The 27,799-nt window shown below is 36.5% G+C and overlaps 2 protein-coding genes across 8 annotated transcripts; both read right to left on the bottom strand.

Annotated features, from left to right (window-relative positions):
- Positions 1-526: 526 nt before the first annotated feature.
- On the bottom strand, positions 527-27,388 carry LOC136035624 (uncharacterized). 7 transcript variants are annotated; one of them, XR_010619485.1, is made up of 5 exons: positions 19,610-19,717; positions 13,873-14,157; positions 12,399-12,585; positions 9,475-9,635; positions 527-1,021 (listed from the first exon to the last, which is right to left on the bottom strand). XR_010619485.1 is itself a non-coding variant. In XM_065717513.1 (5 exons), the coding sequence occupies exons 3-5, from the start codon at positions 12,349-12,351 to the stop codon at positions 866-868; spliced, it is 363 nt and encodes a 120-aa protein (XP_065573585.1). In that variant the 5' UTR covers positions 12,352-12,585; positions 13,873-14,157; positions 27,236-27,388; the 3' UTR covers positions 527-865. The 7 variants fall into 7 exon arrangements, 6 of the variants coding, with proteins under 6 accessions (XP_065573585.1, XP_065573584.1, XP_065573586.1 ...); XM_065717513.1 differs by lacking the exon at positions 19,610-19,717 and adding an exon at positions 27,236-27,388 and having other exon boundaries at positions 12,306-12,585; XM_065717512.1 differs by having other exon boundaries at positions 12,306-12,585; positions 19,610-19,716.
- Positions 23,863-24,927, bottom strand: LOC136035782 (uncharacterized). Its single transcript, XM_065717756.1, has one exon. It carries the CDS (start codon positions 24,925-24,927, stop codon positions 23,863-23,865), a length of 1,065 nt encoding a protein of 354 aa, XP_065573828.1.
- Positions 27,389-27,799: the final 411 nt, after the last annotated feature.

Raw genomic sequence — 27,799 nt, forward strand, 5'->3', positions numbered from 1 at the left:
ATGATGGATCTTAAAAAAACAATGATAATTGAAGAAGGCATCAATGGTAAGCCTTGGAAAAGTTCATTTTTAGGTTCATCATGGCGTACTTTGCTTTATTTTACTTTGCACTTTACTTTATTTTGTTAGCGTTTGAGGTCCTTTTGAAACGCCATTTATATGGTTTTTGTCCTAGAGAATAGATAAGGGGCGGGGGTGGAGTACATCATTTTTTTTTACCATTTTAGACAGCTTTTAAAGGTCAGTAAGATATTGCTTTGTGTTAATAAATGTACAAGACTTATTAGGAGATATTAGGTATCTCCATGACCGAGGGAGCATCCAGAATTTTGTTTGGGGCAGGGGGTTATTTTTGGTGGGGGGGGGGGGTAGAATAGAAGCTCAAAAAGCCTATCAAAAATATATTCGAATACCTTTTTTATGCTTTTACAAGTCAGAAGAAAATTCCAGAGGGAGGTTAAAACCTGGTCCTTCTTCCCCCCTTGGATACGTCCATGTCCATTTGATATCAAATATGCAGCATAAATTGTAAAAGGAAGATACAGAAGTTAATAAAAAAAACTTTTACCACAACAAGAACAAAAGCCCTCTTCCTCAAATCAAGACAGGCTTCACCAAAAATGAACAAAGTTTCTTCTAGTGGTGGTAACTGTTTATAAAGCCGGAAATCACAGAACAATTCATACGGTCCACCAGACTCACCCACACTTGACAATATCCCCGTGTTCACCAACGGATCATATACAGAAATTCTGGCAACAATGCGCACTCTAAGATTAGTCCAACCTTCTAAACTAGTTAGGGATGCTAACTCTTCAACGGTGAAGTTTACAAACGGAAGTATAGTGTCGCCACAAGGCATTAACTAGTCTAAATCCTCAGGGTTGGGCAATGGCATGCCTATTTCTCTCATATATGATTTACCAAGTTTTTCTCCTTTTTTAAGATGCTCCTGGGTTACTGGGTTTTCTGGCTCCCAAGGACGAGGTCCACACTTATTCTCCCAGTTATTTAAATTCTTCTGAAAAAAAAACAGCATCAATATAATACCTCAATATGATAATTAATAAGACGACTAAGAGCTGTCTCAATGACAGAAAAAATATAGCACTCGGTCAACTAGCAAGTGCCATTAAAAAAAAGCTCTTTAGGTTTATTATATTATTTTCTTTTAGGAAGGGCAGATCTAGAGCAAAATCTTAAGGGCGTCAAAATTTACCAAATTGACAAATTTTTTTTTTAATGAAAAAATACGGATTGAGGGTGCCAGATAAACATCTTGGGGGAGGGGGTACCCACATCCCATGCACCAATGGCGTAAGGTATCTAATATCTTTAGATTCGACAATAAACCCACATCAAGTGCCTAGATTACAATATCTAATTATATATATTCTAAAAGCTCAGTTTTAAAGAGTTAGTGAAACATTCTGACTCCATTTTTTCCCTTTACCCTGCTATATTACTTTGTTTGCTATTAAAACAATTTCGTACTAAAGAGTGATGCTACACCATTTTCATCACAAACACAATTTCCCCGGGTAAAAACAACTTGTTATGAGAAATTTAAATGAGTAATTTAATGAGAATGTTATGAGTCATACATGATGTAATCTTTTAGCATTAAATGGCAAATCTATGAACAAGTTTTATTCATCTGAAATTGTTGTTTCTGTGTTATTCTTGGAGGCACAATATACCATCGATGACTCGCTTCATTTTTGAGGCTGGTAGCAACATCAAAACATAGATGTCACAATTGAATAGCGAATTATCCGGTAATAACCCTAACTTAGAAGGTTTTTTTTCCCTCTCTCTCTCTCTCTATACTTCTGTGCCTGTTTCGTTATTAAAACAATTTCGTACTGAAGAGTGATGCTACATCATTTTCATCACAAACACATTTCTTCAGCTAAAATCAACTTCTTACAAGAAATAAAAAAAAAGAAGTGTCATACACTGTGTACTTCAAGTTCTTTTTATTCTTTGACTTTACATATTAAAAAGTATTCACATAACATCCCCGGCAGAAAGACTGGCTCGAAATCCGGGCGACAATACAAACGGTATAAACAAACAAAACCAGAAGAAATAGATGTCATCACACTTCTCACTATCTCACACACAAAAAAAAAAATGCCAAAAAGCATTTACTAAAATTATTGTCATGATTGATCTGATAGCTGAACGGCCGGGAGCTACTCCCAGATTAATATTTACTAATTAGCAGAACTTTGATTTTAGTTTTTAATTAGTAGTGATAGACTCTGATCAAAAAAAAGATTCATATGTGTTCCAATAATTTGTAATAATGTTTCTAGGTGAAAATCTATACTGTTCGGAGACAATGAAAGACAAGAAGCTTACTTAAAGGACAACGAGTATTCTATGTCCGGACTGAGGAAGGGCCTGGAAAAGACTATTTAATTTCCTTTAGATAACAGACACGAAAAGTACAGATTGGAAAGCTAAAATTTGTCTAGCCAGAATGATATTAAAATAGCTGTAAAGACTTAGTTGGAGATTTAATCTTAAACCTAAATTTATCCACTTCAAAATGTTTTTCACTTTGTCTTTGAATGTTTCTTTTTTTTGAGATGGTTTATGACCTCAAACATATACTTCAGATTCGAAGCTGGTACCAACATCAACATGTGCCTATATTGCAAAATATAATTACAAATATTCTCAAAATTTCATTTTTTAAAAAAGGGAAATAAAATACCCTAATTTAAAAGTTTTTTTCTCTCTCTACTTATGTGCTTATTTCAAAATTAAAAACTTTTTACAATTCTACAAATTTAGGGAAATATTGGGAGCCGGTTTATATGTACCCATATTTCAGATATGTGTTGCATAAACTGCGAAGAAATACTTTCTGTTTGTTTTAAGTTTCATATTTGCTGATAAAAAAATTGGTCATTTTAAGTAAAAGGGTCATTGTAAATAAAATACCCTAATTTTAGGATATTTTCTTTTGTCTGTGCTACCATGCCTACTTTAATATTAGAACAATTTAGTATGGAATAATGTTGCTACATCAGTTTCAAGGTCGCAGCCAGGGGGGAGAAAGTCTAAATAGAGAAACACACAGATTGCAAAGTCTAAATTTAGACTTAGAAGAAACTCTTCTAAGTCTAAATTCCGCTTCTAAGTTAAAATTCTCCCATGGAGATACTTTTGAACTATTTGTTTGTATTAATGTTTGTAAAAAGAAATCTGTATTTTGAAATTATTTTTGTCTCAAATGATGTAGACATTTTGTGAAACTCTTTAAATCCTATTTTATGATTTATTTCATATTTTATGATTTATTTCATATCTTTTAAATCATATTCAAAAATATTGCAAAAGGTAGAAAGTTTTTTGAATAGTTTTGGCGAGAAAAATCAGTTCAACAAATTTATATGATCAACAGATTTTTGTAGAAAAAAGATGTGGTGTACACTTTCAAGATGAGTCAGTAAGCAAATATGACGGCACTTGACCCTCAAGGTCCAAACCGGTGGTGCTGATCTCCACATTGTGGCCCTTCAGCAAGGATTTGCAATGGGGGCTGGGGGCCAGCCGTCCTGTTCAATCGCACACCATTCCTGCTCACTCTTCCAAGATTTTTCCACGTACCCATGTATAACTGGGTCGACTTTGGCTGAGATTACAGAGTCACGCCGCAGGCTACTTTCCCCTACTAAATAGGCGGCCGCGCTAGGGATTGAGCCGGTGCCCCTCAGACGAGGGATTCCAAGCCCAACATACTAACCACTTAGGGTTTACATTTTCAAGGGCTTATAAATAAAGTACTGACGACCAATGATTTCTTTTTCTTGAACCATTATTTATAAAAGTTAAACTTCTATTAAAGGAGTTTTGTGACTCTTTTAAATTTAGTTACTATAGTGACTCTTAACAAACTGATTGTATTTACAAAAAAAAAGTTCTGTGCAAGTAACCAAACGGTAAAACAAAATTAGATTTTAAATAAACGTAATTTGATTCATATTGAATCTAAAGCAAAATGGTACAATTGCAAAACTTTATAATTAATATTTGCAAAATATTAACTGTATAAAATATACAAAGTTACAAATCGCTGCAAATTGTACCTTGGCAAATAAATCCTCCTATTATTTCTAAAGGAAAACTATTAGATTGAAACCCTAGAAACCTCATTATCCACCTTATAATGAAAAAAGAAATCACAAATGCAACAGCACTAACACAGAAACAAACACATACCAACCAAACATAAGAAATATAAACTATAAAAATAATAATAAATAATAAATATTAAATGATATATAATAAATAATATATAAAATACAATACATAATAAATAAGATATAAAATATATTTTTTTTTCAAATAAAAAATGAAAACAGAAGGAGAAAGACTGCCCGACAACCGATTATCCACCCTTTAGGGCCCCTTGATATTCGTGGTAACACTATAACTAGCTGGTACCAACGAAGTACCATTTAAATGGATATCATGTACTATAAATACAAATGTTCGCAAAATTTTGATTCTGAGGGGCGACCGGCAAACCTTAAAAAAACGCTAAAAATAGCCATGTTAGAGACAAATTACGAGATTACAGAAAAATCCTAAAAACTTGCAGATTCGAAGACGGGAAACACACCACCTCCCCGACAAAGGCCTGACTGCAAAGCATATTGTAAACATGTAGTTAGGCAGCTAGAATTGTACCTTCAAAAACTGAACCTGTCTGAGGATTTTTCCCGGGAAGCACGATAAAATATGAAAAGCTTATTTTCAGGCAATTTTTGATCTTTTCAGTTTTCCTGTTGAAGGGAGGGGGCATTGTGTTCTGATGTCAAAATAAACGAGCATTATCTAGTCAAAAACATTATCATAACAAAGCACTTTTCAGACCACTTATTTGATCAACTAAAGACCGAATGCTCAAGTCATGACCTTACCATCAACGTAGCCATGTCGAAGATAATTCGTTTCAACCCTCTTAAGCGGAATATTGATATGCCTCTATTCCCTTTCTCAATTGTGAACGAAATGAAAATCTTAGGAGTAACTTTAAATGGTGACTATAATTTCAGTGCCCATATTAATTCTACCGTCCAAAAGGCTAATGCATGCCTTCAGACACTTACAAGTTGAGGCGTTTTTGGTGTGATACTGACAGTCTTCTCAATACCTACAGGTGTTATGTTCGCCCGTTGCTCGAGTACGTGTACCCGGTGTGAGGCCCAATTGCTATCCGCACGGCGTACCAATTGCGTGACGTAGAGTCCGTCAAGAAAAGAGCAACAAGGATTATACTCTGAAGCCGTGACATACCGTATGATCAAGCCCTCGCGAAACTGAATTTATCCCCACTTAAAGTTCCGCTTAAACCCCTGATTTTGCAATCTGGAAAATCCATCCTATCCAATACGAGCAAAATCAGGCCCGTGGCACAATAGCCAAGCCTCTAGTATTGAGGCCCATGGCTCAAAATAGGGATTTGGTATTAATTAAAGAGACAAGTCAAATCGACGATAGTGCTCTCTGATCAATTCCCTGAGAAAGATGGAATACTCTGATCATTTCCTTGAGAACTCTCTGATCATTTCCTTGAGAAAGATGGAATACTGTATAAGAAAATATTTTAAAAGCATCTATTCATGGACTCTACATATTCTCTCCAATCAACAGCAAAGTAATCTTTAGCAAAATACTTTTGATAATTTTCGAAAAGCGACTTTACTAATAATGAAGAATAATGAAGAGACTGATGCCCATTCGGAAGAGTTTTCCATAAACAATTATCCATAACAAAAAGAGAAAAAAAAACAAGAAAAAATGCAAAAATAAAACAGGGAGGTTATCTGAAAGCAGAGGAACTATGGACCAGGAATCTTAAATGATAGATGAAGTGATGTAGAAACAGTAACTTTATTTAACATTCTTACAGCATTGATTAAACAGCAAAAATTAACATGAGATCTATACTAAACGGAAGGAACTGAAGCTCTCAGCCTATTAGCAAATTAGATCTGACTTTTTATTCTAGCAATAGTTATTTCCAAAATTCCATTCTGTCTATATAGCAAGTTTAGACATACTGACGAATAAGAGGAACAGGGCTTGAACATAATCATTTTTATACAGTAGGAGAGCATTTGTGAAAATGTCAAAATGGAATTGAAAAAGAGTTCAATGACTGGGACACCAATTATTGTGGAGGGAGCTATAAGTTTATTTCAGAGACAATCTCATGCATCACTGGCTAAGTCATTGCTCAACTGGTGCCAACAACTTTTTTTTGCTTTGTTTGAACTAGTATTTTTAGATTGTCTCTTAATTCCAAACCAAAGTTTTACGATTTACATCGTCTTAACGTAGCGTATGATGACTTCACATATTCTTAGGAATTACCACGTTGCGTAAGTGATACCGGGTTCTGAGTTCTGAGTTCTTTATTTAACATTAAAATCCATAAACAAAAAATTACTTCAAGACAATATCCCCCATAAGGCTCCATGGCCGAGAAAGAACAGGGGAGAAAAAATACCAACAACAAAAACATATAAACAAAAACCAAAAAACAAAATTGAGCGCCCACCATAATAGTCTCCAAAAAATGACAAGCTAGGCAGGGGGTAGCACATGATTTAACCAACTCAATTAAATATCCAACTCAATCCAGAGACATCAACTCCAAGGGAAACCGGATTAAAAAATAAAGAGACAAAAAAAAAACAACAAACAAACAAAATTATTTACTAGCTAGAAAATCTCTAACATAATTTTTGAATATACCAAACGAGTGGCAGTGTCGTACGAACTCTGGGAGCGTGTTCCAGATCCTGTTGCAAGCTGTCAGAGGGTTGAAGTCAGACCTCACTGACGGTGTGTGAAGAACCAGTAAATTGTTGGAAGTGCGGAGATGATAAGTCGATTGATCAGAAACAAAAAATATATTATTACATAGGACAGCAGGAAGATGGCCGTGCAACTGTAAAAAAACGAAAGAAGAACAAGAAAGAAAATAGAGAGATTTCAAATCAAGCAAGGGTTTAAGTGAAAAACGGTTAGCTTCCTGAGTAAGAGTCCTTGCTTTATCATAAAGTTTTGAAAGTGGCTTCAGAGACGAGGGAAAAGTTGACATCCAAATAACAGAACAATATGAAACATAAGACTGAACTAGGCTGCAGAACAAGAGTCTAAGAATCGACCCTGGAAATATATATTTGAGCTTTCTAAGGATTCCGAGACTCCTGGAGACTTTCATTTTAATCAGGTCAATATGATGCTTGAACGAAAGATTTTCGTCAAGCAAGATGCCTAGGAATCGAACATAACGATCCTTAGGTCTACTTAGAGAACCTCTTGATAAATTTATTTCACTTAAATCAGGGCAAGCCTTTGAGACTCTGGAGAAAATGAGAAAACATGACTTTTCGACATTTAAGGCAAGATAATTTACATCAAACCACTGGATAACTCTTTCAAAAAGGGCTATCATCCTTGAACGAAGATCAGACTCAGTTCTACCAGTTGTGCCAAGAGTACTGTCATCAGCAAAAGCAATAAGTGTATCCGGTAAGGACAAACTCTTGTCACAGCTAGTGACAGATACTGGTTGACAAAGACGACAGCAAATGGTAGGTTATAAATTTTTAACCGCATTAATAAGGTCATTGACGTAGATTAAAAAGAGTATCGGCCCAATGACAGATCCTTGTGGACCACCAGACTCTATTCCAGAAGGATTAGAAAAGTCCGGATGAACCAAGATGACTCAACCAGATAAATATGACAGAAACCATGAATAAGCATTCCCTCTTATACCAATATGGGACATTTTCAGAAGAAGAATCTTGCGTGTTAATGAGTCAAATGCTTTTCGAACATCAAGAAAAAGAGCAGCAGGTATCAAACCAGAGTCAAGAGCTGAATTTAAATAATTCAAGAGAGTTGCACATGCATGCTCAGTTGAATGTTTCGCCCTAAAACCAAACTGAAAATCATGAAAAAAGTGTTTAGAATTAAGAAAATCAAGAAGTCGAGAAAGCATAGCTTTTTCAAAAATTTTACTAAACACTGATAAAAGAGATATGGGACGATAATTTGCAGGATCATTCCTTGATCCACCTTTAAAAAGGATGATAACACGAGCACGCTTTAGAGTACTTGGGAAGACACCATTTTCAAAAGAAAGATTGACAAGTATCGTGAGGGCACAAACAATGACAGGAAGAATGAACTTGACAACCTTAGTCGGAATACGGTCTGGGCCAGAAGATGAAGAACCCCTCAAACAATTGACAATTCTGGCTATTTCAGCTTCAGAGACAGGTTCCAATGCCATTGATTTAGGACAAGGTGGTCCTAGATAAGACCTAAAATCAGGTAGAGAAGAAGAAGGACTTACAGAAGAGGCTGTAGTTTTGCCAATACTAGCAAAATAGGAAGTAAACGCATCTTGAACTTTTAGCTAACCCTCTACATTTTTCCCGTCAATCACAACACTTGAAGGGACATATGGAGGCAGAAAAAATGGCCTGATAACAGAATTGATTACTTGCCATGTCTTCCTAATGTCTTTACCGCACGCAGAGAACTTTCTATGATAAAATAACGATTTAGCCCTTCGGCAAAGCGAATTGTAAACTCTTCTATAAGCTTTGAAAAGTTGAAGCCGAGAATCACGCGAAAATGGCTTAGAGCATCTGTAAGCCTTCCAAAGATAATTTTTCTTCCTCCAACTTTTAAGGAGTCCAGGGGTCATCCAAGGATTCAAAGGGGTTGTTCTTTTCGATGCTGGATTCGACTGGGGTGCAATACATGTATCAAAGATAACTTCTTTCAAAGAATCATAAAACGAATTAAACAAAGAATCTATGTCAGACCCATTTTCAGAAATACTCCACGAACGACCTGCCAACCGTGACCTAAGAACATGCAAGTCCTGATCATTAAATTTTAAAGAGGAAAAATTTTAAATTTTAAAGGTTGTGTCCGGATCTTCAAAATAACGAGACTCTGTATGTCAGATAATGAGCTAGTCTCCGGATTATGTGGTCCAATTTTAGAGCTGTTCACCTCAGTGTGGAAAACCCTCCACTACCCCTTTGAAAATGGCTTAGATAGTTGTGTATTGTATTCTTTCTTTTTTAATTTTTTTCACTATTTCAGAGTTTTCATTCTTTATGAGTGGATTCAAATATAATATTGCATATTATTCATACTGTCTACACTTATAGTTTTATACAGTTGCAAAAGTTTGGTAAAACCAAACACAGGGTCTTTGTGTCTAATATTACCATGGAAGCCGTTTCCGGAGAGAGCTGCATCAACTGTGCATGATATAACCCAGGAATTGTTTAACCCCTTTCTAATGCTTCTTCCCATATTTATTTTAATACAGGCTTGTCAAGAGCATATCTGCCCATAGCCTGTAACAGTTTCCCTCCACGCAATCACTTTACCATTTACAAATAAAAAATTTACCTGACGCAAAGATTCATCGAAGCATTCTGCTAACGTCCTTTCAGTAATTTCTGTTTGGTAGTCCAGGTTGAGCCGTGAGTTTCTGTATTGCTGAAAGACTGTCAGAACATTCCTTTTCTTGGGTCCTTCTTCACCTTGCCGTGACTGTTTCGTTCCAGATCCTACAATTTCCAAAAAAAAAATTAAAATAAAAAAAATTACAAATGAAAAAATTACAGAAAATTTTCAAATTTGTAAAAAACAATTCACAAAAAAAATATTAACTACGCATGAAAGAGTTAATGAATAGAAATACTTAGAGTTTTTTATTAGTAAAGTTGGCTATCCACGGAAACCAAAAATAAATTCTCATATATTTCATAACATATAGATGTGCCTGGATAAACCGATCAACTTGAACTGCCAGCGATTATGGTATCTTTGGAAATCAATCAATTTTAATTGATTGATTGAAAGAGGGAGACAGAGGTACAGTATAAAGCACATATTAAGGGATGTGGCAGTTCAAATTTTTCTTCAAATGGCCCTATTTAAGGTCTCCGTTATTTTATATTACCAGTGTGAGACTTTAGCCTTTGAAATTACAAACCGTAATAATTATAAAATTATAACCAAAAACCAAACTTTCTATACTATCATGCTAGTTGGCAGTCAAACAGACAAAGCATAGTACTGGCAAATCCTCTCTACACTGTACATTGTAAGCCCCCCTCATCATATCGATCATATGTATCCAACTGTGCCTATCTTATCTACAGTATTTAGCCTACTTGTTTAGGGGATAAGTCACTTTACAGACTAGAACTATAGATTGTAAAAGAGACTGATGATCCATCTCAAGGAGCTGACCTGTAAGGGGTTCATAGACAACCCTTTACTGAGGGTTGTCACCAATCCCTATAAAGTAGGGGTTGGTGATATATTATAGGCTATACTCAGGGTAGACTCACTAAACTAAAGTTACTTAACACAGCAAAATTACATATTGTTAAAAATAAATGAATAAAGATGCTAAATTAATCGCATGATTTTTTCACCGCATATCTATATATATAAAAATAAGTTGTGTTTCTGTGTGACGAGCGACGTCATTTTATGACGTCTGAATTATTTCATCGTACACCAATTCAGAAACGAATGTATTCAAGGCGAAGTAGCTGAGTTGGTAAAGCGTTATGTTCCAGGTTCCAGGTCCGATTGGTTCCAGGTTCGAACCTTGTCTTTAGCATTAATAGAAAACAAGAAAAAAAACTAAAAAAGGTAAAAACTACAAAAAAAAAACTAAAAAGAAAATACTAAAAAAACTAAAAAAAACTAAAAAACATAAAAAAAGGTAATAAACTAAAAACTAAAAAAGAAAAAAAAACTAAAAACAACTAAAAAAAAAGGTAAAAACTAAAAAGAAAAAAAAACAACTAAAAACTAATAAAAAAAACTAAAAACTGAAAGAGAAAAAAACTAAAAAAAAGGGGAAAAAAATGAAAAATAAAGGAGAAAAAAAAACTAAAAACCGGGACACAGGGAATATAAATGACGACCGGGACACTCAAAGAGAAATTACAGACTGGGACACAAATAACGACCGGGAGATATAAATGACGACCGGGAGACTCAAAGATAAATTACAGACCGGGACAAAAATGACGACCGGGACACCGAAAATATAAATCACGACCGGGACTATCAAAGAGAAATTACAGACGTTGACGTTGCTAAGAGGGGGAGGGGGCAGTTGCCCCCGTTGCTAAGAGAGGGAGGGGGCAGTTCCCCCCCCCCCAATGATTTGAAAAAAAAAGCTATAATTTATTCAGCAGCTTTAAAACCGTTGCTAATTTGAAGAGTCAAATTCGGTCTTTAATTTGAGCAAATTATTTTTTTTAATTTATCCAAATGCTCTTTAACTTAAAGAAAACGGAAAAAATTTGTTCTATTAAATTTCATCATACATTCCACATTAATATTTTTCCAAATATGCTGCCTTTGAGACATTAACATCAAATTAAAATGATATCCTTGTTAATGGCAAAGTGAAAATTTTTCTATTCTTCCTGTTTCGCCATACTTACTCAGGTCAATTTTTTCCCCTGATATTTAAGGTGTTTTAAATTCTTAAAATCTAACAGTTCAAGATTAGATTCTCTAGTTTTAAAATTTCAAAGGTGGAAATGAAAACAACCTCTAAATCTGTCAACCTAAATCTGTAACCTAACAAAAAAGAAATAAGATATTGAATTGACAAGATCACAAACGACGAGGACAGTAACAGAATAAGAACAGACTCGAGTAATTGAAAAGGGTAGCTTATATTCAATAAAACAAGGAAACAAACAATGAGACATTTGCCAGGAACTGACCTACTTTGATCTGTCAACTTAGAGGAATTACTGCAAATATTCAAAATCTATAATATTAATATAATTATCTAGAATACGGTCATTTGACATAACTTGAGAACTTAATTATGTATCTAACCTACTTTCAAAGTTTACAATAGTTAATAGCAAATAGCGTAATTATTATGGCCGACAAAGAGCCCTTTGCGGTGGAAGCTTGGGCCCCCTGGAAAATCAGGGGTGGGCATTCGCCCCCCCCCCGCAAATGGCGCCTCTGCTTGCCCACCCCCCTCACAATAAAATACTGTAGTTGCGCTCCTGGATTCCACCCACAACATATACAGCTAATATTAGACTTATTACTGAAAATTTACCCGCATTAAAATTTCTTCAGTTCAAGATTTTTAAACGTAAAGCTATGTAGAACGAAACATAGTTAGAAAGAAAACAAAGATAATACATAAAATGTAGATAGAAGATGAAAGTTGACAACATCACCTCTCAGTATTAAAACATTGTTGTTGACATTCTTGTAAACTGACATCTTGCAATGATTCTACATCCAAAGGACCAGTCAAGGATGGCTTCAACTCTTTGAGAAACATTGGAGTTCCTTTGCATATTTCTTCTGGGCTTAGACACGTGTTCTCGAGATATTCAAAGCCAGGATAATCTGACAGTGAAGATTGATGTGTTCTTCTTGTGTCCTGGCTCAGGTAACACATTCGTGTAGATGAATCGTAGGTGGCGAATCGACAGGTAAAGTTCATTTACACACCTTCAAAATAAATAAATTTTGGCATATGAATTACTAGATTTCTATTTTACAATATCAAGAATGTATTTTTCAACAATTTTCCATTCTTCCTGTTTCGCCACACTTACTCAGGTCAATTTTCCCCCTGATATTTAGGGTGTTTTAAATTCTTAAAATCTAACAGTTCAAGATTAGATTCTCTAGTTTTAAAATTTCAAAGGTGTGAAATGAAAACAACCTCTAAATCTGTCAATAGGACAGAAATGAAATTATTGAAAAATAAGGTAGATATGCAGTAAATATAATTTCCCTAACTAGCGATGAAAACATCTTATAACGAACAACTAACAAGCAATGAGAACATCTTATTCCTTACGTTTTGGATTCGCATACTAATCCATAAATGTAGAAATACCTCTATGAATAACACTAGGATGGCTTTTCGCTATTTTTGCTCTTCTAAATATTTCTTTTAACGAGATTTAAAACAAAATTTACATAAATGTACTAAGAATTATGACCAAAATTAGTCACATTTCACACAACGCGACCGTTACTTGCAGGACATTCATCTCTGAATCAGCATGCTGGGCAAAATGTCTGCTGGGAATAGAATAAACGGAATTTAAATAAAATATGAATATTTTTCTCATGATTTAGAAATTTTGTGCGCACATATAAGCATGCAAACTAGTTTTTTAAACAAAGATATAAAGGGGAAGGTAATTTTCCAACTCCAGGAGTCAATTTTCCTTGCAATTGGCGTCCCTGGCAATTTTTAATTGAAGGGGAGGGGGATGTGTGCTGCAGTATTAGTGGTGAATCTGGCTGAAAAAGTCATGTGTATACACCATTCACATTTGCCCACCCAAAAGCTTGTTTATGCTGTACCACTGTCGTCTCCAGCAGCTCATTGGTGACATTTGTTCTACAATCCAAGCACCAGCACATGTATTAATTACTGTTTAATGTGTGTGCATTTTTTATGATGTATTGCTGAATGTTTTTAAATCCCCCAAGAACCGTATTTATTATATAGTTTCTTTTCTTTGCTACTGCTTGAATAGTGCCTACTTCAATAGCAACCCCGCTTGCCCCCCCCCACAATAAAATACTGTAGCTGCGCTCCTGGATTCCACCCACAACAAATACAGCTGATATTAGACTTCTTACTGAAAATCTACCCACATTAAAAGTTCTTCAATTCAAGATTTTTAAACGTAAAGCTATGTAGAAAGAAACATAGTTAGAAAGAAAACTAAGATAATACATAAAATGTAGATAGAAAATGAATGTTGGCAACATCACCTCTCAGCATTAAAACATTGTTGTTGACATTCTTCTAAACTGACATCTTGCAATGATTCTAAATCCAAAGGACCAGTCAAAGATGGCTTCAACTCTTTGAGAAACATTGGAGTTCCTTCGCATATTTCTTCTGGGCTTAAAAACGTGTTCTCGAGATACTCAAAACAAGGATCATCTGACAATGAAGATGGATGTGTTCTTCTTGTGTCCTGGCTCAGGTAACACATTCGTGTAGATGAATCGCAGGTGGCGAATCGACAGGCAAAGGTAAGTTCATTTAAACACCTTCAAAATAAATAAATTTTGGCATATCAATTACTAGATTTCTATTTTACAATATCAAGAATGAATGTTTCAACAAAGACAATTTTGAGATCTGACCCAACACATTTGGGAGTGGTGCTTCAGTTCTAAATCCAACAAGGATTTGATAGGAGTCACAATAGTTGGAATATATACAAAAATAATTTAATTTTGGATAATCTGAAAGATTACTTCCATAGAGTCAACAAAAATGGCCTTTAATCCTCAGAATATTAATATTTTTTCGAGATTTGCAGCACAAGAAATAACACTGATATGCTACTAGTCTTGATAATTATTATTTTTAGCACAATCAGACCTCCTCTTAAGCTAAGTTCTGACAGCAGAAAACAAAAAACTCCAACTGAGGAAATTACTCAATAGTTTCATCATGTGAACTCAACATGATAAATAAAACAAAAAATATATGGCACTGAACAGCAGTTTTGATAGCCTCTTTGTTTCACACTCTGAAGGCTCTAGTTAAGGCACCAACTATTAAAATATGACATTAAAAAAAATATGTTTTGCTATATGTTAGGGATGGTTGTGCACTATGGGCAATTGCATGCTAAAATAAGACTTTCAGGATATTGGCCCTTAATTGCCTTCAAAGCCAGTATCACTTGACTTAAAGCTCTTATCCAGTCACTTCCCCAGCTTAGAGAGAACCAGCCATCAGCACTATTCTTCATCTCTGCAGATGTCTGTTAAGATCTAGGTTTGGAACCTAAGTGGGGTCGATTCTTTAGATAGTAACTTCACTGTGGATGACTTCCATCAATCTTGTGCATGATTTTCCTATTTAGCGTTACTGGCCATTTAAGGTTAGGCTAGATTTGAACATGAGTTGGGTAGATGTTTCAGAAGACTAGAAAACTAAACGGTCCTAGCAATGCAACAAGTGAGACTTGAGCTGCTCAGAAAGCGTTAAGGAATTAAAGCAGTACAAAATGTACAATTCCCATTCCTTGTTAGGCTACCATGTTTGATTTTGCAAATATGTTTACTCCTGGAAAAATCCTTTTTGGTCATCTGCAGCAAGGCACAAGCCACTGACAAGCTAAGCATAAGACTAGCTACCAAAGCTGAGTAGATTCGTGCTTTGATGGGACAATTGATCTTACTTTTCATAATATTGTTCCTAGAAGACTGTACTCACCTTTCCACCCTTACTAATAACTCTACATCTACATTTCCATTTTAGGAGACTCTTAAACCAAGAAAGATGAACTGCTTGACTATTTCAACATTCTAACTACACAATTCTATAGACGTCATGGGTATGCATTATGCATTGTCCAAAGGCATTATTTTGCTTTTAGACCAATTCACTTTAAAACCGAAACTTTCTGCAGTGGACACCAACGTTTCTAGTTCAGCTGTGCCTTCACCAAGACTAATATGACTGGTGCTACATCATCAGCAGAGTCAACAGCTAAAAGAAAATTTCCAGAAGAATGAATTGCAAATGGCTACACCAGCATTGTATTATTGAGAACATGGTCACAGATGTTAAGGAGTTTGGGCGCAGTAGCAAACCTTATTGATCACTATTTCAATATCAGAGTGAATATAAAATCTGACTAGAAGAATTTATCCTATTTGAGAGCTAGGGTATGTTCTTAGGACCTGCATTTTCAAGAATTAAAATGCATTTCTGGAAAAATTACTGACCCAAACAAGATTAATAAAAACTATTGTTTATGTATTTTTTAAGACTGACTCCAAGACAGCTGCTTAAATGATAAGCAAAGTCTACATAAAATGCTGGGGGTATACAAAACAAAGCAAGTTTAACCCATGTAAATGACCATAGGTTAAGAAGCTACCCTTTGTAAAGTTACAAACTTTAGAAAATAAAAAGGATTCTCAAACATGTGGAAAAGGAGACAAGGTGCATTGTCAGAAAAGCAACTACAAGATTTGTAAATAACATAAAATAAGAAATTAAATGGTACAATCATAAACAGCCTAGTAACAGCCATCTAAAACTAGACTATCAACATCACACCTAAGATTAGGAGCTTCTGTTCATGGTGATGAAAGATACTTTTAAATCAAAGTATTTGTCCTGGATTAAAGTATCATTTTAGTTGTTGGCCAATTTCAAAGGAAACATGCTAACAAAACAAAATAGTACACTTTGATTCCTCATAGTATGCTTTTTTTGTTTTTTTATAGGGCACCCACCCCTATGACTGTCCTAAATATTCTACTACTACTACTACTACTAACAACAACTCACTGTAGCAACAAGCCAATTTAGGCCAACATAGCCACAGCTATAAACACCCCTTGTCCATCCCAGTTTGTTCAGAGCCTCCCTATTTACATCTTCCCAATAAGTTCTAATGTCCATTAAATCCTTCCTTAGGACCTCCTCTCACCCTATTTGAGGAAAACCTACTTTTTGTTAGGCCCTAGATGGCTAGTTTAAAAGGATAGTGGTTTATCCTTCATCTTCAGAATGTGTCCTAGTCATCTCAACCTATCCCTCATCATAGCTGTAGAAAGCAGGATAAAACCATAGCTTTTGTGCAGCTTTCTCACTGAAATTTGGTCAGTCAAATGGGTACCCAAAAGAGTTCATAGACAATTCCTCTGGAAAACATCTAAACAAATACTTGTCCATTTTTTGGACCACCCATGTTTCAAAATCATACTTGAGCAAATTGAGCAAAGGTAAGAGAACAAAAGTGCTTTTCTTGTGCTTCATTTCAGCAGAAGACCTATTTTGCAAGGATTAATTTGTGTAATATGCAATTTGTTATTTGTCATCAAAGGTCAGTAACCTCTAGAGGGTGGGAAAGAGGATCAAGAGGCTTCAAAACATCATCTCAAGAGATCATTAAGGCTCTGGATGCTTTCATGGGACTTTTATTCACCTAGCTCAACCACTTTCAAAGATGGCAAAATGGCCCTAAAATAGCATTTTACCTATTCTATTTCTTACATATTCCTAGGACTATATCTGCCACCATAAGGTAGGTTGGGATGTATAGTCAGAGATGCCCCCATATTTGGACAGATCATGAAATAAGGAACCTAATGGTAATAGACCTTCATTCTACATCTATTTCATTAGCACATTTCCTCTAGAAGTGACTTCACACTAAACTGACATTAAGGTTCCGGACTAACCAGGTGCTGGGCAGTGCTTCCACTTTTTGATTTCAATTTTTCTGATTTTTATATCAATTGTCCCTGAAATTCCCTATATATATAACATCTTTTGCACTGCCAAGAACACATAAAACACTTTAATTAAGTGTCATCTCCAGCACAAGCGTTTGTCTTCTTCTTGAAGCCAGCTACAGCTTTTTGTATGCTGACAGTTGATGAAGTTTTATCTTTGTTTTTCAACCAGTAATTGACTTGAATAAGTGAAACTAGTGTGATATTCTCAATTCTATTTCGGAGGTCTGTTTTGATTAGTTTCAGGAGACTAAACAATGGCTCAGCTGGTACATTGCTAAAAGGTAAACAGCAGATCAGCAATATGCACTTCCACAATTCTGGGTACTTGATTTTGCCACTACAAGTCTTCAGACTAAATTTCTTTATCCAATAATAATCAACTGACAGGTCTTCAGCTTGGGCATCTCTCAAATGAAACCCTAAAGTTCTAAAGAACTGAATCAACTGGTGGTGTGGTACCAAAGAAGATTTTGTTGCAAAATGTTTGCCACTACCACTGCCAACCTTTGCCTCAATTTCATTGCTTGCTTATATATGCTGCTTGGTCAGAGCATGCCAGGTCAACTCTGATTTCCCACAGTATTTATACTTCATACTGAGCCTACTATGCAGGACTTAATTATTTTTCTTTGACTTGTTTGACACTCTTTCCTCTACCCAATTTTTCAATATTGGTAACTGAAGCCACTTTTCAACAGACTATGTTTTGTGTTCTTAAAATCCTTACTGTACCCTATACTTCCCTAAAAATAAGTGTCCCTAAAAGAAGTGATTTCTCACTAAAATAGGGTAATCTCCCTAAAAGGGGAGGCCCTGGTGCTGAGGTAGTTTATTATCAAAGAAATATACTGCATTATTACAAAGTAGACAATAAGTTTTCAGATTAAGTCACTACATTAATTGAATAGCTAAGACACTGATATATCTTTGGAACCAGAATTTTATTCAGAATCAAAAAATAATTTCCATTTGTGTCTGAGAAGAATTTTATTCCTACCCTCCTAATGTCCAAAAATGTACCCCAAATTGTGTATATGTATATAGGCCTATACATATATACACACAAACACACACACACACACATATATATATATATATATATATATATATATATATATATATATATATATATATATATATATATATATATATATATATATATATATATATACAAAATTTACCAAACAGCCATGGCAAGTCTAAGCATTTAAATATTTTTGTAAGTTTTGCATTGATCACATGACTATATTAGCCAAGTGGTTAGCACAATAGACCAGAAATCTTGTATCAAGAAGAACAGGGTTTTGAGCCCTGACACTGCTGATTATTTGATTTGGAGCAGGGGGCAGCAGTTTGATCCAGCCAGCATCAACATGGCTCTAAATGGGAACATAAAGAAATCTAGAAGGGGGGATATGGGTGAATTTGTAGATGAAAAAAAAATTTAGCTAGGATGATAGCAAATACATCATTTCATGGGTTTTTATATACTCTTTCACAATTTAATAATTACTTCTGAGGGAAATTATATTTGACTTCTTAAAAGGCCCAAAACACCCTATAGCAGCCAATAGTACAAAAATGCTAGACTAATAAGTAATTTTCATTGGTCTTAATAGTCATATAGTGAAAAAAATTGTAGGATTCATTAACAAGCTAGAAACCCTCAAAATTATATCAATTTTGCAGTGAAGTAATTTGCTATATTGTTTCCAACCATGTATAGCACTCCTAGCTGAAAGAAGACAATAAGGGGATTTGCACTTGTGCTATACAGAAAGTTGGTCAGCATGCAATTTTTTTTATATTTCATATATCTGAGAGCGTCAGGGGGGTGGATTGCACTGTTGCAAGTATGAGTATGAATTTTGAAAAGAGCACTGAATTAGAAATCTAATGGTTCTAGGTTAAACTTATTTTATTAATAAGTTTTCTTTAGTAGTGTCACTATTGTAGAATACTACTTGCAATTACAATAGTATTGATTATCACACTTTAAAAGACCAGTGAATTGGGAATTGAATAAAATAGACTTGTTTCTCCTTTTTTCCTGGCCTAAGGTATGGAATAATTTCTGTTTCTCCTTTTTTCCTGGCCTAAGGTATGGAATAATTTCTGGTAGGCTACTATCATTCAAGTAGCTCCTAAGAATTGATATGAATTCCTAAGATAGCTTCTAAAATAGAAAGAACCTCATAATCTGGATTTCTTTGATAAAGTAAAAATTTAATACTTTTTCTAGCTAATTTGAGGACATTCTCACTCTCTCCTGTGACAAAAAAATCCTTGGATAGGCCTAGAGTAGTCATGTATACTGTTTTTAAATTTAAATTCGGATCATTACCATCTATAGTTTGATTTTAATGTTATGTATTGGTGGCAGGACTGCTGCCCTGGCTAGAAAAAATACCAGATTTCTGTGATTTTTTGATTATTTTAGTGATTTGTTTTAGTAATCTAGTGATTTAGGTGCTGATTTAGAGATTTTTTGGCTAGGAAATTTGAAAAATCGCTAGAAATATTAATAGGTAGTGGGCTGCGTGAGCCAAAGAGAATGGGAAACTTGTCGGTTAGTATTACAGCTTTTGAAAAGTTGATGCAGCACCATGTCTTTTCAATGTCTACTCATCCCCGTATGCTCCCTTCCCATGCCAATCTATTTAGAGCGCTACCTTTCACTCCCTTTTAAGTAAAGTTATAAGCTTCTCACGTTCTTTATCCTACTTCACATTAGCTAAGTAGGCCTTTACAAATGGTTCTCTGTAGGGTAAGTTCCTTAGCTGTACCGTACCGTAGACAGTACCGTACCGTACCGAACCGAAGTACCGTACAGTACCGTACTGAACTGTACCGTAGACAGAAGAAAAAAATCAAGCGAATCATATTTCAAGGGTTTCCAGGGCCAACGAGCGTTTCAATGGAGAGAACTGCTCCAGAGCAGTTAGTAAATTAGTTAGTAAATTTAAATGAAGATTACATTAGATGAAGATGTTTCTGTGAAAACCAATTCTTGCATTCAGGACTAGGGCAAGATATAATTGTGAAAAGGCTTAGTGAACTATTAAAATTGATTTCTGATTTTGAAGAGGAAGCCCTTTTTGAGGTACTTGTTATCCCACATTATAAAAAAAAACATTTTTCAATGTTTCTAAATATGAGGCTAAAGTTCGAATTTTTTGTTGTTTTTGTTTTTGAAACAATCATAGCGTTTTGCTCTGGCCCTTGAAATAATTTACAAATTACCCTTGATTTATAAATTTGCAACATTCTTAGATTCAGGTATGTATGCAAGACCTTTTTTCAGGAGGGGATGTTATGTGTATTATGAATAAGTGTAGAGTTCCTATGTCTCAAGTTGATTTAGCTCTTTATTAAGACCCAAGCACCTGTAAATATAACAACATAAGCACATAACAAAAGCAACACTAAGCTGATAAGCAAGCAATCTCAGCAGAATGCTACAACAATATAAGCACATAATAAAGCAACACTAAACTAATAAGCAAGCATGCCCAGCAGGATGCTACATCTTCCTTCTTCTGAGCGTGCTATTGTCTCTATAAGTTTAACCTGGTGGGTTTGATTATTGTTCTACCCGATCTTGTTTGCGTCACTCCGCCTCTGTCCGGGACTGGTTTTGTTTGTTGCTGTGTTACAGCGCTAGTAGGGACATTGACAATATTTCCATTGTGTTCAGGGGGGGGGGGCTGCCAGGCTGGGTGAGGCTGGACGCTCAACCGGGCTGACTTTGGGTACCAACTCGGACGGTTGGGTAAATTCTACATTTTGGTAGTCTTGTTTTGAGTGGATTGCTTCGTCTGAATTCCTATGGGAGAGTCTGACCCTGTTGCGTCAGAGCGTTGATCCGTCGTCAGTAGCAATTGTGTAGGATCGCGGCTGCGGGCACACTTCGACAATGGTTCCTCTCTTCCAAGGACTGCTGGGTGTCATTTGGACACTCACTCTTGACCCTACCTGAATTTTGGGTAAGGATTTAGCGGTCCTGTCGTAGTACTCCTTCTGTCGCACTCTTGATTTCTCTCTGTGTTTCTGAAAGCTTGCTTTGGACACGATGTTCTTCTCTAGATGCTTCTGCGTGACAGGGAGGACTGATCGCAGCTGTCGGCTCATGAGCAGCTGGGCTGGTGCTGCCATACCGTCTTCGGGAGTGTTCCGGTATTTTAGGATACTGATGTATGGGTCCTGTCCACTGATCTTGGACTTGTTCAAGATTCTCTTACAGGTTTGCACGCATTTCTCGACGAGCCCGTTTGCTGTGGGGTGATAAGGGCTAGACGTTTGATGTTCAATGCCCCAGTTTTCTGTGAATAGCCTAAATTCGCTGGAACTGAACTGTGGCCCGTTATCAGAAGTGAGAATTGCTGGTATTCCATGGCGAGCAAAGTGTCCTTTGAGTTTTGTTACCACATGAGAAGTGGTGGTGGAGGTTAGGTTGTCCACCTCAAAATAGCGGCTGTAATAGTCGACTGTTATTGCATACTGCTTCCCATTCCATTCAAACAAATCACATCCCACGTGCTGCCATGGCAGTGACGGGATCGGCGTGGGAATCATTGGCTCTTTTTGATTGTTTGACATTGTGTGAGTGCAGGCATCACATCTTTGGATAAACCGTTCAATGTCTTTTCCGATACCTGGCCAGTAAATGATCATTCGGGCTCTTTGCTTGGTTTTTTCAGTGCCCAAATGAGCGGAATGTAGTCCCTTTAAGACGTTGTCTCGTAGACTGGTAGGAATGACAATTCTTGAACCTTTGAAGATCAGGTCATCATGTGTTGAGAGATCTTGGCGAATACTCCAGTATTGGACTATGCTGTTTGGGCATTGTCTCTTGTTGTCAGGCCATCCCTCCAAGATGACCCTCTTCAGTGCTTGGAGTTCGTGATCTGTCAAGGTCTCCTGTTTGATCTCCTCCAGTCTGCTGCCCGTGGCGGGTATGGATTTTACAAACGAATGTACAAAGATTTCGATCTCTTTGTGTAATTCTTCATCAATGTCTGGAAGATGTAGTCTTGAGAGTGCATCTGCAACAGGGATTTCCGTACCGGCTCGGTACTTGAAAGTCAAGTCATACGGCTGTATGTACATCATCAGGCGTTGAATCCTTGGTGGTGCTGTATGGAGGGGTTTGATTAGTATAGATTCGAGTGGTCGATGATCCGTGATGACTTGTACTTTCCTTCCGTATAGATAGTGGTGGTAATGCCGGCAACCATAGACTATGGCAAAGAGTTCCTTTTCTAGCTGTGAGTAGTTCTGTTCGGATTTACTCAGTGATCTTGATGCGTAAGCAAAGATTTTGCCATTCGCGGATATTTGTGCCCCTAGTCCATGTTTTGAGGCGTCAACTTCGAGCTCAAGGGTTGGGCTGGAGCTGTCAAAGAAAGCCAGGTTGGTTACTATGGACTCTTTGAGCTGGTTGAGACAAGTAGTGTGGAGCTCTTTCCATTCGAACTCGTTAGCTTTAATCAGATCCCTTAATGGTTGGTTCTGTGTTGCCAGGTTTGGGATGTACCTTGAGAGAAAGTTTAGCATTCCAAGGAGAGTCTGGAGTTCCTCCTTCGATTTTGGAGTAGGCATCTCATTGATGGCACGGAGTTTCTCGGGGTCTGGTTTGATGCCAGCATTGCTGATGATGTGGCCGAAGTAGCAGACTGACTGGACTGCAATCTGGCACTTTGATCTATTAAATTTTACCCCCTTCTGTCTTGCTCTTTCGAGCACTTCCGCAAGTCTTCTGTTGTGCTCTTCTCGTGTGGCTCCATAGATAAGTAGGTCATCGACAAGTATTTTAAGACCTTTCAGACCTTGAAATATCTCTTCCATCTTCCGCTGGAACTCATCCTGGGCAGATATCAGCCCAAAGGGATATCTCCTCCAACGGTATCTGCCATAAATTGTATTAAAGGTCGTGAGGTCTGAAGCTGATTTTGAGAGCACAAGCGACCAGTACCCTGAGGTGGCATCAAGCTTTGAGAAATATTTCGCACCGCTCAAATCAGAAATGGCATCTTCAAAAGTCGGGATTGGGTAATGAGGGCGCTTGATGGCTTTGTTCAGGTCTACTGGATCAATACAAAGTCTCACACCGCCATCCTTCTTTTCAACTAGCACCATCGAGTTGACCCATTCCGTAGGCTCTTCCACCTTTTCTATTATCCTCAAGCTTTCCAATCTGTTCAGCTCTTGTTTCAATTTCTCACGCATTGCAATAGGCACTTTTCTGGCAGGATATGCTGTCGGCACAGCTCCTTCCTTGAGGTGAATCTCGCACTTGCCTTGTATTTTCCCAATGCCAGAGAACAGCTCTTTGTACTGTTCAAGGAGTGGCTCCAAATCTGGCGTTGATTTGCTGTCATCTAAGGCATCTATATTCAGGACAAGTTTCACCAGGTTCATGTTTTTGCTAGACTTGAATCCAAGGATAGGAACAGAATTTCCTCCAGCTATGAAAAACCTATGTTTCTATTCAGGAGCTCCATTATAGCTGCATGACAGGAGGCAGGTTCCGGCTGTTGGGATTGTTGAGCCACAGTAACTGGTGAGTTTTTGCTTTGTTGGTTGTATGAGTGGTTTTGGAGCAAGGAGATCAAAGTAGTGTTTTGGTATGATGTTTGCCTGAGCACCGGTATCAATTTTGAAGCTTACAGTAGTCTGATTGTTGATCTTCAGTAGAACAAACGCCTCATCCTTACTCCCATCTTGCTGTACAGCATATAGCAGTATTTCATCTTCTTCAGCAGTTTCTGCTATTTGGCTCTGTTCGTCATTTTCGATAGCATTCACGACTTTGCTGCGGCATACTTTTGCAAAGTGGTTTAATTTTCTGCACTTTGAGCATGTTTTCCCTTTGGCAGGACAGCTGTGTCCAGGGCCATAGATTCCTCCACAGAAGTAGCACTCTGTGCCTTTTGTTCTTGATCTTGCGTCTGCTGGTTTTGGTTGTTTCCGGTATTCTACATCCACTTCCTGTTTGATTGGGGGATGGTGGGAATTGTTGTCAAATGATTTCAGCTGTGCTTGGGTCGTCTCATAGATCCTACAAACTTCTACTGCTCTTTCAAGTGTTAGGCTGTTGCCGTCAGCTAGAAGTTTCTCTCGTATTCTTGGATTTCTGATTCCACAGACGATTTTGTCTCTGGTCATCTCTTTTGGATCATGGTATTCACATGGCTTGACTAGCAACTTCAGCTCTGTGATGTATTTCTCAAGTGTCTCTCCATCACGCTGGTCACGTTTCTGGAAGATATATCTGGCAAATACTTTGTTCTTCTTTGGAGCAGCATACTCACGAAATTTCAGAAGGTAAGGCTCGATTTTATTTGAATCGTCTGCTTCAATGTCAAAAGTTTTAAAGATGTCTCTTCCTTTTTCGCCAATCCATATAAGTAGATAGGCACACTGAATCTTCTCCAATTTACCAGAGAGAGGGCCTAGAAACATAAGTCTTGCATGTTCTTCAAACTTTGACCATTCTTCATCAAGATTTTCAGATTCCCAGTTGATTGCTGGAGGGGCAACTCCATCCATCTTTGCTGTTCAAGATCCCACTTCTGACACCATGTAGAGTTCCTATGTCTCAAGTTGATTTAGCTCTTTATTAAGACCCAAGCACCTGTAAATATAACAACATAAGCACATAACAAAAGCAACACTAAGCTGATAAGCAAGCAATCTCAGCAGAATGCTACAACAATATAAGCACATAATAAAGCAACACTAAACTAATAAGCAAGCATGCCCAGCAGGATGCTACAATAAGAAATACGTCAAATAAGCCAAAAAAAAGACCAAAACGCCCTTTGTTGAAACCAACACCCGGACTTAGCAATTTCGATATGTATTCTAAATTCACGCAAAGAAATTCTTTTTTGGCTTCAAGATATTTAACAGAAAAATTGTCGCTTGGGGCTGCCTTAAGCATAGTTTCAGACGATATGACGGAAAACAATTACTTTATTTTGGTTAGGTTCTGAAAAAATCTTACAAAATGTCTGATTAAATACCAACAATAATAAATTTGTGGTAATGATTCTTCAGATACATTAAATCTTATTTGTTATTATTGCTTATAATTTGCAACAGACCTTCTCTGAAACAGTCTTAGCTAATCATAAAACCTACAAGGCTGCTTGTAGTTTCAGGGCTGAAGATATCATTCTGGAATTTGAAAGTCCAGTTTTTCTGGACCAATCATTTCTCCTTCTTCTTAAAAATGGCACCTAAAATCCTAGGTGGGCTCTTCTCGGCTTCCTACTGCATTTTTTCACATTTATAATACATTGCACAAAATACATATAACAACATTCAAATACCATTTAAGGCATAATACATAATTTAACTGGCATACGGAAAGTGAAAGAACTGGAGCTGCTTGTTTCCCGTAGTTTACGGCCTACAGGCTTGCTTGTACGGATGCGGCTCTTCCTACTAGATCAAGCTCTCTTCTGCAGATTTTACAATAGACGTAGCAAATACAAATTAAATCCCTCAAATCAAATCTAAATTTTTTGAGATATCAGTTGTCTCTCTGTAAAACACCTTTTTAATGGAAGGTGCATCCTCAATTAGGTTAAAGTATGGTGGAAGTTCATAATTTTGTAATATGGCTTACAGTTTACAAATTCTAGGAGTACTTGCCGTGCATTTGAAGAAAAATTGTTGCAAGGTTTTTCTCAGTCAAGTTGCAAAATCTACAATTTGGGTCACTATGTTGCTTTCATCTTTGTTCTTCTTGTCTCAGTATTACTACTAAGCTTTTTATTTTCAAGTAGGTTCGATTGTTTCAGGTTCTTGAAAATTGGAACGAGAGCATGAGATGGCTTTCCGTAAGGGGGACAGTTTCTAATTGCACCTCTAAGTGCGATTGAATTTTTTTTTAGCAAATTCCGGGTTGATAGACTATGCTGTTTCTACAGCAAGACTGTCGTCTTTTTCATTGTAGTGGATACCTAAATGACTCAAGATATGCTGGAAAGCCACTGCTACCCCAACCTTGGATAAAGAATCGAGTAGCTCTCTTATCTCCTGCAAATCAGTGACCTTTGCGTTCCAGTTTAAAGTTCCTATTAGCTTAAAAGCAGTCTGAGAATCCAAAAATATTGCAACTTTATGTAAATACGAAGGTATAATTTCAACTGCCTTCACCAATTCAACTATTGCTGCCAATTAAGCCCTCCAAGCTGAGGAGTCAAGTGGATCAGGCGTTTGAATGGTCAGAGAGGTGAGTGGGATTATTGCTGCTGTGGCGTGTTTGTTCCTTACTAGAGATCCATCATTATAAACATGTAAATGATTCTTGAACTCTGTAATTTTTTCTTAAAAATTCAGCCTTAATTAGTTGATGTGGGACATTAATTTCTGCTGTAGAGTATTTTCTTTAAATATTGTTACGCCTTGGGCAATTTTGTTATCTTTTTCTATGTCATTAATAGAAACGAAGAAAGGGAAACAGGTGATGCCGTTGCAGCTTTGAACAACAGTCAGTCAAGCATAAAATGGCTGCTTCAGACAATAATTTCAGGTTTTTAGAGCAAAAAAACTTAAAAGTTGTTTTAAATATTCACAGAACATCTAGCAGAAATAGCAACGAAAGTGTATTGCATATCCAGTTGGTTAGAACAGCGGTCTAGCTTTAGAAGAAAAAGATTCAAGTAAATAGTTCTCAAAATCGTTTCTTCTACTTTGTTACATAGCATTTAATCTTTAATATTCCCTAAATTCGAGCAAATCCACTTATTGCATAAAATACCCTTCCCCTTCCATTCAGTCTGAGGAATTTCTAATTTATGCATGGAGACACTTAAATAAATGTAAACATAACGGGATATCAACATACCTATCTTCACATCCTGTTCGATTAGTCGCTGGTATGATCAGAATTGCCTTTTTGGAACCCGTTTAAATATAAATTTTTTTTTGGACATTTAGCTTCAATTCGAGATGGTGAAACAATGAATGTGCAAAATTTAGAGTTTCAGTTTTCTAGGTCTAAAATAAACACAAAGTTTGGCTAATTCATGTTTATTTTTAAGATTAAATTCAGTTTTGTAACCTTTCTATGCTTGCCGTTGCAAGCTAGCTCTAGGAGAGATGATCAAAATTTGCTGTTGCTCTCAAAAACATATTGGAAAAGATATAGATAAAAACAAAAAAATATTCCAAAACTTCAAACATCTTGACGGACGTAATTATGTGTATTGCTTAGGCGTTCTCATTTATTTTGGTCCCACAAGAATTGTATTCTGCAATTATTATGCAATTATTGTATTATGTATTCTTTTTTCGGGTGGGAGGTAGTTTATAGTTTTGAGTTGAGGAGCAGAACTTTTAAGGTGTATCACACATATTTACTGAAGTGGATTTAGAGGGCGATATAAATTAGTTTATATTAGATTGCTAC

This window comes from Artemia franciscana, chromosome 14 (assembly GCF_032884065.1).
Source record: "Artemia franciscana chromosome 14, ASM3288406v1, whole genome shotgun sequence".
In the NCBI taxonomy this organism is placed as follows: Eukaryota; Metazoa; Arthropoda; class Branchiopoda; order Anostraca; family Artemiidae; genus Artemia; species Artemia franciscana.

Coding starts and splice junctions, on each gene's coding strand:
- LOC136035624 (XM_065717509.1), bottom strand. CDS start 19,685: ATGACTACTCTAGGCCTATCCAAGGATTTTTTTGTCACAGGAGAGAGT. Junction 9,636..19,609: donor CCTCAAATTAGCTAGAAAAA/GTATTAAATTTT, acceptor TGGAAATTGTAG/GATCTGGAACGAAACAGTCA. Junction 1,022..9,474: donor TCGATGAATCTTTGCGTCAG/GTAAATTTTTTA, acceptor TTTTTTTTTCAG/AAGAATTTAAATAACTGGGA.
- LOC136035782 (XM_065717756.1), bottom strand. CDS start 24,927: ATGGATGGAGTTGCCCCTCCAGCAATCAACTGGGAATCTGAAAATCTT.